Raw genomic sequence first — 15,000 nt, forward strand, 5'->3', positions numbered from 1 at the left:
AGTAAGGCTTCAGTGGTGTAATTGGGTATTATTTGCGTTCGGTTCCCCCTTCTTATTTCTTTCGATTTTACTAATCTAATTTCACGAATGACATTTATTTGTTTTAAAAAATATATTTTTTATCAGTCATTTTATTGTATGAGAAATCTTGATCCTTTGTATTTTCATCCGATCATGATTGCTATGGGAAGGTGGGAATATTAAACATAATTATAAATAATTTTAACATTATGGTGTTTAAAGAAATTACTTGTTTACTGGTATTTACATAATATTATGTAAATACAAGTAAACAAGTTATACTCTGTAATTTTGTGAGTTTCTTCTTACATCTTCAGAAGAAAACTGAAAGAAGTTTTTATTTTTTGTTTAGTTCATTATGGTGTTATAAAATGAAATCGTCGTTCGACGGGATTTATTAATTGATTATTAAACAAAAACAGGAAGATAGTATTTTATAAAATGAAAGCGTCGTTCAACGGGATTTACTCATTATTTTAAAAAAATTAAAGATCGTATTTTACCGCGAGTTTCGGCGTCGAAGGAAAGGTTGTCATCTGGCGTTTTAATGTCTCCCATATATTTTGTTGACGTTTTTCCGTTCACAACATTTTCGACCGCAAACAGGTACCGCAGGCGTCGTGGGCCCGCACGTCGATCCGCAGGAAGCCGTCGACCAGCTCTTCGGAGCCGGGCGCGCCCGGGTCGTCGATGCTGTGACCTCGACCAGGGTGACCGAGCGGGAGGTCATCCTGGTCAATGGCGTGCCCGTGCAACTGGTGGGCGACGACGGCGACGCCCTCAAGGCGGCCCTGCTGGCCGGGCGGCTGCCCGACCAGGCCCTGGTCAACAGGGTGCTGGCCTCCGTCCTGGGCGCCGACCTGAGGGGCGTAACCAAAGTGGAGAGCAACCTGAAGATGACCTCCCGCGTGACCACGAAGGACACGCTGACGGTGCACCAGAACGGCCGCGTCGTGGACGAGAGGTCGTCCGAGAGCCACCTGGACACCAGTCCTGCAGGGGCACTGCGCCGATACCCTGCACCCGCTGGCGGCGCCCTCCTATGTTCTCCTCGTCCGCCGCCTCCTCCTCCAACTTCTCCAGTTCGTCATCGCCTTCGTCTCTCAGCTCCTCGCCCTCTCCCCGGCCGCCTTCCAGAGCGAGCAGCAAATCGTCCTCGCCCTTGAACGGGACGAGCACCGCGACGAATTCGCCGGCGCCCTCGAGGCTCAGTCGCTCCAGCTCGTCCTCCAACAGGGGGAAGAAGCAGAGCGCGACGACTCTGAGTCCCGACTTGGTGGAGGCTCTGTCGAGGACAGGGCTCGCTGCCGATCCTGCCAAACCAAAGAACGGGGAATACGTCAAACTGCATCAAGTACAAAAGGTATGGAATGTATTCCAGATGTTTCTTTGGATCCTTCCTGGATGGGGTGACCCCCCAAAGGTTTTTTTTTTTTTTTGTTTTTTTTTTTTTTTTTCGGTATGTGTCCATCTTTGCGGCCTGTTTAGTACAAGACCGTTGGAGATGACCGTAAAAAACCTAAACAAAAGACTGTAGACATAAACACAAGACAGTAAATATCGTACAAAAGGTATGGAATATATTCCAGATGTGTCTTTGGATCTTTCCTGGATAGTTGACCCCCCCCCCAAAGGGTTTTGGCCCGGTACGTATCCACCTATGCGGCCTGTTTAGTACAAGCCCGTCGGGGATGACCGTAAAAAAAACATAAACAAAAGACTGTAAACATAAACACAAGACTGTAAATATCCTAATAATGAGCTCCTCAAGAAATTTGAGTCCCAGATAACGAACCCCCAAAAACCCTTCGGGTCACTGTCAAGGAAAGATCCGTTTCTTAGGATATGTTTCTTTCTACAATAAACACCAATGAAGACCAAAGGATGGGGAATACGTCAAACAGCACCAAGTGCAAAAGGTATGTAAGTTATCCCAGGTATTTGTTATTGTATTTGCTTAATACAATGAACATCAGTGAACCTTTTTGGAAGTAATAAGATGAAGCAAAGCTTGTAATTCCTCTAAATGAAGCATATCGTTGCTGTTCTTTTTGTTTAGAGAAAAAAAAGACATGAATCATTTATAGAAGCTTAACATAAATTACATGTCGTAGCTATATTGTAAATAACAGTTATTACTGTAGCCATAGCAGTTGCATTTTAATAATCATGCAGTGTTGCTAGTCAAAGCACATACGGAATATCTTGTATGTGCGTATGGATGAAAATATTTTTTTTTTTAGTGAACGTGGAACTATATGTGTCTGTGCATCTAAGTGTATATGGAAGAATTTTTATGACCTCAAAAATGATGTAATCAATTATTTGCTGAACAGAATCAATTATTTGTTGACCAAACGTAAGATCTGCCTTAGCATTGATTTTTTGTATGACGCAATGACAACGACCAGTATAAATTGCATTCGTGCTTCTGAATTTGATCTGTGATCAGATGTCGTCACCGACAAAAAAGATAAATAAAAAATAACATAACTTTATTCTCGGCCATGGAAACGATGATGAAAGATTATCACACATTTGTGGTCAGATCCAATGTACAAGATCACTTTCCATGACGTGATAGATGGACAGGGGTTGGGGGGGGTGTTATTGGAAGGGGGAGACGGGGGTGAGGAGAAGTCGTCCTGACAGGCATGGCCTCTAGTTACTGTGCCTCTGATAGCGAGTTTTATGCCTTGTTAGTTTTATATTTTTTTAGAAGTATTTCGTTCTTTTCATATGAATTTTATAGTAATGAATAATTTGGGAATCCAGTGTGGTTACGTATGTCCATGTGTCAGAATCACCACCTCCTTAGTCCTCTTAAGCCAGAGAGATTTATAATACATATTGATAGGATGACGTATTTATAACAACAATATATCTCAATTTGCGGATTTGTAATGTACAAAGATGCGGTAATAAATATTTAAAACCGTCCCGCCAATCCGAGGTGCAACAAATTAAATCACGGACAGATAGTTTTACGTGAATAATTGATGTCAACGCAGTTGGAGAGAGAGGAGAGAGAGAGAGAGAGAGAGAGAGAGAGAGAGAGAGAGAGAGAGAGGAAAATTGTTGAACAGAGAAAAGTTCGCATTTGTTACGTGAGGGACAGGTGGAAAACTCACAGAAACTCGTAGTACATTTCAAACGTGGGAGAAGGTATGGGGTTTTGAGAGAGAGAGAGAGAGAGAGAGAGAGAGAGAGAGAGAGAGAAAGGTGGGTGAGTTAGATCTTCACATAATTTAGGTGTATGGAAAAGACTGGTCGTTGTGTCCGTATGTTTTGAGAGAGAGAGAGAGAGAGAGAGAGAGAGAGAGAGAGAGAGAGAGAGAGAGAGTTACAAGGAATTACAAGGATTAGGATGCCTCGAAGACTTGTTAGTCCATCTGAGGAGAATCGTGCGGGATGGAGAGAGAGAGAGATGAGTGGGGGGGGGGGGGGGGGGGGGGGGGGTGGGGGGGGGGGGGGGGAGAGGTTCTGTACGCCTGGGCATTGTTATAGAATATCCTCAGAGAGAGAGAGAAGAGAGAGACACTTTCTCTAGCATCCATTTATATCTTTTCTTCTTTGAAAACTCCCATTTCCAGAGCCATGACTCGAGTGCACTCAGCCCCCGCCCCCCCCCCCCCCCCTCCACTACCATTTCCCTTTCAATGGCTTTCTAAATAATCAGTTTATTCCCCCCCGCCACCCCCCCCCCCTCCCCCACCCCCCTTTTCATCTTTGCACCCTCCTCATTTTCCATTCTCTCGCGGAGACTTCTTAGAGTAAGTCACGCAGAAGGTAGTACGTTCTTCAAGTTCATTTGCATGGGGGAGCGAAAATTATTATTTGAATATTAATTGACTGGTAGCTTTCCCTTCCCAATCTGTCTCCGCCGAAATTGAGAGGTTCGTTGCCAGCGGAAAGTGTTTGGAGCAAATCGAGTGTAGTGATAGTTTAGTATATGTGTATGTGTGTATATATATACGTGTGTCTGTGTGCAATATCCTGAATCAATTAAAGTCATAGACCTTCTTTTTTAAAACCAGAGCACGCACGCAATCGCTCGCTTTTACAGTGCCATCAGTCAGCGCCAATCAGTGCCAAAGGCTCGTTGATATACGTACGTATCGATTTATTACGTTCCTGGCACAAATGTATTTCCTGAAATACCTATCAGATGCCGACGTTCGAGGCACAAATGTACTTCCCGAGATACTTACCAGATACCGCTAACCAGGAGGAAGTTATGGTCAAGTTCCTTCAAGTGGCGGTATTTGATAGATTATTGTTGTCGAAAACTTTTAGCTTCGTAAGTGCCCTGTCATTCCTAGTTGGTTATAGCATTGTGGCTCTGTCAAGTCGCAGATGTCCTTTATTGTAAGCGTTGTAATTGTGTGTGTGTGCCATGTTTGACAGGTTGTTAATGCTGTAGTCATGTAATGCCACTTACTAACACTTTTTGAATCTCAACTGTACATATACTTCAGGAGAGTGTCAGATATTTCTATAGTAGATTCACATCAACCGTGCATTTGATGTCTAGGCCCGTCCCTTACGACGCTCCTGATTGGCTGTTGATAAGCCAATCAAAGGGCTGGACACTCTCAGTCTCTCTCGTTTGTCAAGGTACTTCTTGGACTAAACTTTATAGTTTTGTAATCCTTCAATATATCCCCTGTATAAAATTTGTTGTATGAAGTTGTATTGATATCTTTCGTTTCAGATTTTGCAGTTGTTCCTTTACAAGTAATTGATAATGGCTATTACTTAAATGGTACAGACTTCTTTGTTTGAGCAAAATACTTATTCCAGTAAGATATAAGTAACATAAGACACAGCAATTGTTTAACTTAATTCCTTTTTTGTAAACACCAGATGTGACTCGATGCTCATTTAACAGTAAATTAATCCTAAGTTTTATTTGTTGCAACTTTTCCTGAAATATGTTTTGTTAAAGTTCTAATTACCGAACACTTTCCTTCGCTTTGCTTTGAGGACTTTCTCTTGTAGAATCTCGTGACTCCTGTTCCTGACTGGTTAAGAACTTTGAATAAATTATTATCTTATCCAGTGATCTCGGCCGTGTCTACGCACGCATCTCTCTCTCTCTCTCTCTCTCTCTCTCTCTCTCTCTCTCTCTCTCTCTCTCTCTCTCTCTCTCTCTCATTAGGATACATTTCCCAGATCCCCTGGGCCTATAAAAAAATTTCATTGGGCTTAAACATCTTCCGTTGTAACTCTACTCTTGAACCGAATTTAGGGGGATTATGTATACGATCCAATTCCAAACATTCCTCCTGATTAATTCCCTTCTGGACGGGGTTGGGGAGTTGCGGGGGGGGGGGGGGGGGCGCTTTGCTATTCAGTCCTATATTACCCTAAGACTATAATCCCTTCAATTCTGTAGCGTAGGACCTCTCCTTCTTCTCGCTCCTTCTGAATGTGAGGGAAAATGAATGAACGGGCTGTGGCAACAAAATAGAGCTATTTTTATTATTACTTTTTTCATGCAACTTTTAACCTTGTACGTTGAGACGGTCTATATTTTGCTAGAGGGACTTCTAATTGTGATGGGATATTATCTGGTAATTTTCAAAATAGTCCTGAATCAATAAAAATCGGGAGAGTACCAATTTTTATATCAGTCTTAATTTAGAGAAGAAACTGTTTCTTTAAGGTTTGAATCTGAACAGGAAAACAGGAAGACACTGTATCTTTAAGGGATCGAATCCGATTATGATAAGATAATTTAGCAACTTTAAGATAATTTAGCAACGTTAAGGTAATTTAGCAACGTTAAGATAATTCAGCAACGTTAAGATAATTCAGCAACGTTAACATACTTTTGCAACGTTAAGATAATTCAGCAACGTTAAGATAATTTAGCAACGTTAACATACTTTAACAATGTTAACATACTTTAGCAACGTTAAGATAATTTAGCAACGTTAAGATAATTTACCATAAATCAGAGCTGAGAGGGGAATAGAAAGGACCTTCACTTTGCAGGCAACAAGCATAAAAGTACCGTAAGGCGTGGCTATTTAATAAGAAAGTTTGCCTGAAAAAGTACGAACAGGGGGAGAGGCAGACAGTAAAAGGTCACTGGTAAAAAAAGAAAAAAGAAAAAAATGTAAATGAGTAGGTGAGAGAGCGGTACCCTGGGGAACTCCGATCGAGGTGGGTAAGAGAACAGATCTCGCGGCGGCGGGAAAATATAAAAAGGAAAATGAGTAAAAAAAAAAAAAAAAAAAAAAAAAAAAAAAAAAATAGAAATTTATTTATGTGGAGACGAGGAAAAGCCATAAGCAAGAAGTTTGGGTTACGGAACTTTAGACGAGGCTGTCAAAAGCTTTAAAAAAAATAATAATAAATTAAAAAAAAAAATAAAAAAAACTTGTCAGACTTCTAAACAGGATATTGCATATATCACGCCTGTCCTTCGTACAACGAGTATACCCTGGTGTGGATTTATTTTTCTTGCGTTTTCCTTTCTTTTGGGACCGGGTGGAATTTATGAGATGTTCCTTTGTTTATCCCTTCCTTTACCCTTCTTAAGTTAACGATATTGTTTATCTACAATTAATTGTAATCATTTACTTGTATTTTTTAGTCGAGTACTTACATTCCGTTTCCACAGTTATCACTTCAGTTGAATAATATACATTATATAGATCAAAAATTATCACTTCAGTTGAAAAATTATAACTAAAGTAGGTCAAGCAGTCAACTAACAAATATAACTTCCGTTGAAAAATATACATTAAATAGGTCAAACAGTCAACGAACCATTATCACTTCAGTTGAAAATATGCATTAAGTAGGTCAGACAGTCAACAACCAATTATATATCACATTTGAGGAAGAAAATATGCATATGTAGGTCAGGTCAATACATATCACTTCAGTTGAAAAAATATGCATTATGTAGGTCAAACAATCAACAAACAATTACATACTACTACAGTTGAAAAAATATGCATTATGTAGGTCAAACAATCAACAAACAATTACATACCACTACAATTGATAAATGTACATTATGTAGGTCAAACGACAACAATCGCAAAGAACGTATTACTCCATCAACCACACTCGGTAGTGTCCTCTTTGTGGGTTTCTCGGGCCGTATCAAGTCTTGTACGTGTCTGCTGTCCTTGTGGATCAGATTTCCCTGCGGTATTGCGAGGTGTCATGTCCTATGGCGGATTGCTCTGCTGCTGTTGCTGCTGCTGCCGCCTTATCGGGAAGGGTCATATACCTTGACTTGTCTTTCTCAGACTTGTCAAGTTAAATGACATCAGTGTTGTGTACTTTGCCTCTCGAAGGAGTTTGATACCAGTCGCAGTATTGAACTGCTTAGTGGGAAGGGAATATATGTTATTTTTTTCTGTCTTCGTATGTTTATTGCGCTGAATAGGGTTTGCTGATTCATATACATAAGTAGGTGTGTAAAAAGCCTCAAAATTTTATTGTAGTTTTCAAAGGTTTTTTTTCCGTTTATTGCACTGAATAGGATTTGCTGTTCAAAAGTCTTCGTATATTGATTTTCTTATTTACATTTTTATACCTTTAATGAGCACGCAATTCTTGTTTCAATTTTTCTTATCAATACACACACCCATATATATATATATATATATATATATATATATATATATATATATATATATATATATATTACAGGGGTGTGTGTGATAGTTATGTATGTATGTATATGGAGATAGATATAGAATATATCCGAGAGAGAGAGAGATACGAGTGAGACGAGTAAAATAGAGAGATTAGATGAGAGATGAGAGAGAGAGAGAGAGCGAGCAAGCCCTGTGCATGACCAGTGATAGTGCTGCAATTGAAGGTGAACACTTGTATTGTTGATTTTTAGAGAGAGAGAGCAGAGAGAGAGAGACGCTGTATAAAGCCACCGTATGAAAATGTTTGATTTATGAAGGGTGGGGTTGTGGGTGGGGAGGCGGTGGTGGGTGGGTTGGATGGCTAATGTATGTAAGCTCTTCAAGACGAAGGCAGATTTGGTATCAATAAGCCCTCGTGTCCTATTGGTTACATAGCATGTGGGGGTTTAAGTCTTACATAAACTTCTTTCTTGGCTACAATTCCCGTCTGTCCGTCAAAGCTGTCTCTCTCTCTCTCTCTCTCTCTCTCTCTCCCTCTTCTCTCTCTCTCTCTCTCTCTCTCTCTCTCTCTCATCTCTCTCTCTCTCTTCTTTTCCTTCGTATCTCAGTGGATCTCTCTGATGTCTTTTGTGCCATGATTGTACTGACCTCTTCATCTTCTCTGTTGCTGCCTTGTGAATGCTTCTCTCTCTCTCTCTCTCTCTCTCTCTCTCTCTCTCTCTCTCTCTCTGCTGTGCTGTGCTTGCTTGACCTTGGTGATCAGAAAGGACAAATTTTCTTTTGTGAATCCCAGTGATGCTTGTTCCTGCTTGGAATTTTTGTTTTGCTGTCGTTTCTTAGTGTTGACTTTTGTATTTTTCATTTATTTATTAGTTTTTTATATTGTTTATTGTTTGCTTGTATTTCTTAGTTAAATTTCACAGACTGGTCACTGATTTATCAAAGGACGCTGCAGAGGGCATCAACAAATGCCTACAGTGCACCACGTAACGTGCAATGAGGGCCCTACCTCCTCACACGTGTCATCCCGCTATGGCTTTCAAATCAGTTGCCCCACCCCCCCCACCCCGCCCCCCCCACCCCCCTTTCCCGCCTATTGAGGAATTATTAAATACGTTTGCATCAATCATCGAACGACTAATTAGTATTTTTCATTTTTTGCCCTCCTTTTATCTGCTAATAAATGCCACGTCCTCTGACAACCCCCCCCCCCCCCCCACCCCCCCCCCCCCCCAAATAAGCAACACATAATGCCACTCTTTTATCTTTAAATACCACGCCAGCTGGCCGCTCCTTTTCATCTTTTAATAATAGCAGCACCCGTTGGCAACATTTTGATTTTATTATTATTTTTTTTTAATAAGGACAACGCCCGTTTTGCTACAATTTTCATGCTTTAATGTCACGCCCATTCTTGCCTATTTCTCCTTTTCATAAAGATCACACTCTTTTGTACCCTTTTATTTTTAAATTAACATTTTGCATTCTTTTTATAAGTATTTTTTAGATTATTTTTTTAATAAGGACAACGCCCGTTTTGCTACGGAGTTTATGCTTGATTGTCACGCCTATTCTTGCCCTTTTCTCCTTTTAATAAAGATCACAGTCTTTTGTACCCATTTTATTTTCAAATTAACATTTTGCATTTTTTTATAAATTTATTTTTTTATTGGTATATAACCTATTTTACGCCCCTTTGAGTGATTATCACGTCTTAACACTCATATAAATCACTGATGGTTGTAACCGCCCTCGCAATCAGTTATATCTCTACTCTATAACAGATTAATAACTCCGTACTATGGTTAGAATCAATTATATCTCCGTAACAGATTAATAGCTATATACTACTATGTTTACAACAACGAGAACCGTCGATGATTTTTATCTTAATTAACAACTCGTTAGCCGCCTATAATGATCTTGATACCCACCTGTTTGGGTATTAGGAGCCTTGGCTTCTCCCCTGATACCCACCCGTTTTGGGTATTAGGAGCCTTGGCTTCTCCCCCTGATCCCACCCGCCCGTTTGGGTATTAGGAGCCTTGGCTTCTCCCCTGATACCCACCGGTGGTCTTCGGTTTCAATAGATGTCGATCGCATCTACGCAGATGCCCATTCTGACTCGTTGGGAATTTATTTTGGTATCTTTTATTTTTTTTTTCTATTTTTGGGGAATGGGGATTTGGGAACGTTATTATTATTATTATTATTATTATTATTATTATTATTATTATTATTATTATTATTATTAGATCCAAATGTTAAAACGTAAATTGCTGCAACTGTAAAGGAAACACTATTATTATTAATATTATTATTGGAAGCTATGGGAGTAGAGCTTTATTATTATTATTATTATTATTATTATTATTATTATTATTATTATTTATCTTTATTATTAATTATTATTATTATTATTATTATTATTATTATTATTATTATTATTATTATTTTATCCAAAGAAAACTCATAATCAAATAGGTCAATGAAATGGAAAAGTAAATCCACAATATGTTATTTTTAAATAACAAGATCAAACAGACATATTATTGTGGATTTACTTTTCCATTATTATTATTATTATTATTATTATTATTATTATTATTATTATTATTATTATTATTATTATTATTGGTGCTGTTGTAGGAAGCACTGGGTTCAACGGTGTTAGACTCGTTAGAAAAAAAATGAAAGGAAAAAAAAAAAAAAAAGTTCTCACAGATAGATCCAGTTTCCGTCAGTTCAAGACCTACGCAATGAATGTCCGATGCATCTCCCCTGGCGAGAGTAGTGTTTCTGTGAACCGCATTTTGGTGCGATCACATCAGCCGGGTTTAAATTGGATGTTCTTGAAAGGGATTGCTGTTCTGCCGTAGTGAGAGGAGGTGAAGTGGATTTCTTTCGCCTTGTTTGTCTTGTTTATTCTTTTGTTTGTTTTAGTGTAGGTGGGCGTCAAAATTAGGCTTCATATTCGTTTATTTGGTCTGTTAAAGAATTGTTATTTGATTCCAGTAGGAGAGACAGCTACGAAGATTAGACTGTTACCGCGTATTACCTGCGTTTTCTGCCACATAATTCTCTCTCTCTCTCTCTCTCTCTCTCTCTCTCTCTCTCTCATGGCTGGCTTAAAATGATAAAAAGGAATGTCAACTCTGTGTGTGTGTGAATGAACAGTAAAACCTGCTCCTACAGATAAGTGAGCACACGATGTCTCCTCGGTTGGACTAACAAGTCTTTGAGACATCCTAATCCTTGTAACTCCTTGTAACTCTCTCTCTCTCTCTCTCTCTCTCTCTCCTAAGGCTCGAAATGTTGTGCATACCTGTTTTTTCTTGACATTATAAAAAAGGAATGACATCCTCTCTCTCTCTCTCTCTCTCTCTCTCTCTCTCTCTCTCTCTCTCTCTCTCTCTCTCTCCTGTGGCTTAAGGCCCTGAATGATTTGCATGCGTAGGTAGACATTATACATGCGTGTATACCATGAATATTCTTGAGATTCCAGAATACTCAAGCGCGCAGGAACCGCGTATATGCATGCAGTGCTTGAAAGAAGTACTTTGATAACGTGTCAGTGACCTCTGGCAAGCATTTTTTTCCAGTAGAATCACTCGGCTATGTTTTTGCTGAGCAAGGCGATGTCCGCCAGAGGCAGCGATGCAATGACACGAGAGATATGAAGATGATAATGGTGAGAAATATGATGACAGTGGTGATGCTTGAGGTGGTTATAATGAGGTTGATGGTGTTTGGTGATGGTGGTGCTGTAGTGCAAGGGATGGTTTTAATAGTGACAGTACTTTTGTGGTGTGTGTTTTTTTTTAATTTATCCTTAGGGGAAGTGTGCCGGTTGTAACGGGATTAGAGAGATGAATAATAATCGGTTATAACGGTGTCACACAGACCGACAGTCTTATTATTATTATTTTCATGACAATTATATGATTATAAGTTTTTTTTTTTTATTAAAAAATGCTTTCCATTTACTGGAGAATCTTGCGAATTTGACCATGAATATATTACTAATACAGCGAATCAATTCTTGCATCAGAATTAAAAAAGAAAAAATTAATATATGACTCATACCGCGAATCAATACGTCCACCAGAACTAGAAATAGTCTTGTTTCAATTCGGCATTTTCCAAAATTCTGCAATGGCATCTATCCCAGTTAGAGGAAGGTGATCGGAGAAGCTGCTTGTCCGACGGGTTTCTCTTCGTACGAGTTAATTCCAAAAGCAATGCTCCTAACTAATGAGGCCACAGCATAATTATCAATAGTCCCTTGCTTGTGTTGTCTGCTTGTGTCAGCGAACGAGACAGGAAGTTAAGTATATCACCTTTTTTTTTTTCCTTTTTTTTTTCCTTTTTTTTTTTCTTTTTTTTTTTTAAAGATTTTGTTCCTGATCAGGGCTAATGAGGAGAGGGGCTTGTTATCCTATAGTAGAAGTGCGAAGATTTATTATCGATGTGATAACGCTGTTTGCTAGATTCTCTCTCTCTCTCTCTCTCTCTCTCTCTCTCTCTCTCTCTCTCTCTATTTCAGATATGGAAAGGTATGTCGTTGAAAGGTTTGATACTATTATTACCAGTTGGTATTCAGTTGTTATTCTCTCTCTCTCTCTCTCTCTCTCTCTCTCTCTCTAAATAAGAAGAGGTGTTTTTAGAGCTTTGATACACTTTTCACCAGTTAATTCTCTCTCTCTCTCTCTCTCTCTCTCTCTCTCTCTCTCTCTCGAAGTAAGAAGTAAGAAGAGGTGTCGAGAGCTCTCTCTCTCTCTCTCTCTCTCTCAGTAAGATGAGGTGTTGAGAGCTTTGATCCCATTATTACCAGTTGATTCTCTCTCTCTCTCTCTCTCTCTCTCTCTCTCTGCAAAAAAAAAAAAAAAAAAAAATCCTCTCTCTCTCTCTCTCTCTCTCTCTCAAGAAAGTAAGTTCTTGACATCAGTTAAGGCGGTGTTCCGCCTTCTTCGTGTCTTACTTTTTGTCAAGAACGGAGAAGAAGGTCTTTGTTTTTGTATTCATCTCTCATCATTTTCATGTGTTTATTCGTATATGCATGTAGAGGCTTCATATGCATTTCATAAAGTATACTGCATAATTCATACAACTAAAATTTTGGGGGAATTTTTGCTGTCTGAATTTTGGGGGGAATTTTTGCTGTCTGAATTTTGTGGGAATTTTTGCTCTCCGAATTTTGGGAGAATATTTTGGAGAATTTTTGCTGTCTAAATTTTGGGGGAATTTTTGCTCTCTGAATTTTTGGGGAATTTTTGCTGTCTGAATTTTGGGGGAATTTTTGCTGTTTGAACTTTTGGGGAATTTTTGCTGTCTGAATTTTGGGGGAATTTTTGCTGTCTCAATTTAAGGGCTTACCCTGGTTAAATAGCCTCCGCTGATTGCTAGCTTTGGGAATTTTGTATACGTTACATTTTATGGGGCGGAATATGAATTAAATAACGACATCGATTTGATAACATTTATTTGTTAACCTGATGGAAGTATTAGTGTTTTAAAATATATGTAAAATTATAGTGTGTTGTATACTAAGTTAGCAATTACCAAAATAAAAAGAACCAGTTCAAGTTTTTTTTTAATTTTTAATTTTTTTGCTTCAATTTCCCTCATATTAAGTAGCTGTGGTAAATATCAACATTAAAATGCCCTATTTTATGGGACGTAAAAAAAATTCGGGGAATAGAGACCAATATTTAGAACCAATAATAAACATGCCTTATTTCAACATGCCGTTCTGTACGATGAATTTTAAGTCAAGAAAACTTACAAAAATCAGTCGCCTGTTATTCCTCACCCTTGGACCTGCATGATTGCAATCTGGTGGACAAGACTTTCCTAAAAGAAATTGAATAACCCCATTTCAGGGAATAGAGATTAGTAATTAGAGCCTACAATAATAATATCCTATTTCAGTTTGTCGTTCTTTACAATAGATTACAAGTTATGGACACTAACGCAATCTGGTGGACAAGACTATCCTACAAGAAATTGAATAACCCCATCTCAGGGAATATAGATTAGTAATTTAGTATTTAGAGCCTACGATGATAATATCATATTTCAGTTTGACGTTCTTTCAATGAATTTCAAGCTATGGAGTTTCGTGTTAAAAAAAAACTTGCAAATTAGAACTCCTGTTTTTTAGTCATCCTTGGAAACGCGCCACTGCCCTCTGGTGGCCAGGGAGCGCCCGTCAGAACCACTCGGAAGGGAGAAGTGTTTACCATTCGACGTTTACGAGTGACCGGTGATTTTCGCTCAGAGAGGATTAGAGAGGATAATCGGAGATGAGATAATTTGTGACGTCAGGCCGCGAATCATGGTAAATGATCTCTGCGGGAGGCGTACGCAGACGCTTTATTTTGGTTTGATTAGAAGCCATTTCATACACTTGAGCCGCTAAAGGTGGCGATGATTGTGGATTTTTAACTTGAATTGATGTGGGATTTTTTTTAGTTTATTTTTATAAAGAATCTGCTTGGTCAGGTTATCGAAGATAACTATATATATTATTACGGTAACGTGTTATGGGTATGGTATTAGCTACAAGTCCTTACAAAAGGAGTATGGTATTAATTACAAGCCCTTATAAAAGTTGTATGGTATTAGCTACAAGCCCTTATAAGATGATTGTTGTATTAGCTACAAGCCTTTATGAAATGAGAGTGGTATTAGCTACAAGCCCTAATAAATAAAGAAATAAAGAGTTGTGATAGTCATAAGTTACATGTAGAATCTCGTAGGATCAGTTAGATAAGATTGTTAGGAAAAGGCATTAGTTAATGCAATGTATATCCCGTTCATAATACCATTATGATGTTCTCTAATGCCTCATTGTTGAAATAGCATGAATTCAACACACTACTCGTAAATTTCCCGAGTTCAAAACTCTACTTGTAAGTGTTAAACCTTTATGTTAATGCCCAGAGTTCAACTGCCTACTTGTAAGTATTAAACTTTGTTAAATGCCCGGAATTCAACTCTACTTGTATAAGTAGTATTGCGCAAAATTGACAAATTCTCGAAAGCCAACCTGACCAGATTAGGAGAACTGTTTACTCTTGATGGAAAGTGGTGTTTGTCTTAACTCGATAGATCCACTTCAATGTTGGTCTTTTGCTCTTGATCACAAGTGCCGACGGTTAATTGGCAACGAGGCCCAATTTAGTCTCGAAGGGGTTCCATATCGGAAATTACTATTGTGTAAAATAACGTACTTGTGTGTTGCTAGAAATAATTGGTAAAGATTGTGATTATGAGTTTTTTATTTTATTTTTTTTAAAGTGTAAATTGCTTGTGTGTTGCTAGAATTAATTGGTAAAAGACTGTGATTATA

At 38.6% G+C, this 15,000-nt stretch overlaps 2 protein-coding genes across 6 annotated transcripts in view; both read left to right on the forward strand.

The window, feature by feature from the left end:
- LOC135209677 (uncharacterized) overlaps positions 1 to 1,333 on the forward strand; it is a 123,103-nt gene extending 121,770 nt beyond the window's left edge. Inside the window, exon 2 of the mRNA XM_064242419.1 lies at positions 628 to 1,333. Within this exon, the coding sequence (XP_064098489.1) occupies positions 628 to 1,187 (560 nt within the window). The 3' untranslated portion in view covers positions 1,188 to 1,333. The remainder of the gene's footprint in view (positions 1 to 627) is intronic.
- The window catches only part of LOC135209676 (ras-GEF domain-containing family member 1B-like), a 966,569-nt gene that overhangs the window by 512,913 nt on the left and 438,656 nt on the right, over positions 1 to 15,000 (forward strand). The gene's annotated exons all lie outside the window — the stretch shown is intronic.

The sequence above is a fragment of the Macrobrachium nipponense genome, chromosome 38, assembly GCF_015104395.2.
Source record: "Macrobrachium nipponense isolate FS-2020 chromosome 38, ASM1510439v2, whole genome shotgun sequence".
Lineage (NCBI taxonomy): Eukaryota > Metazoa > Arthropoda > Malacostraca > Decapoda > Palaemonidae > Macrobrachium > Macrobrachium nipponense.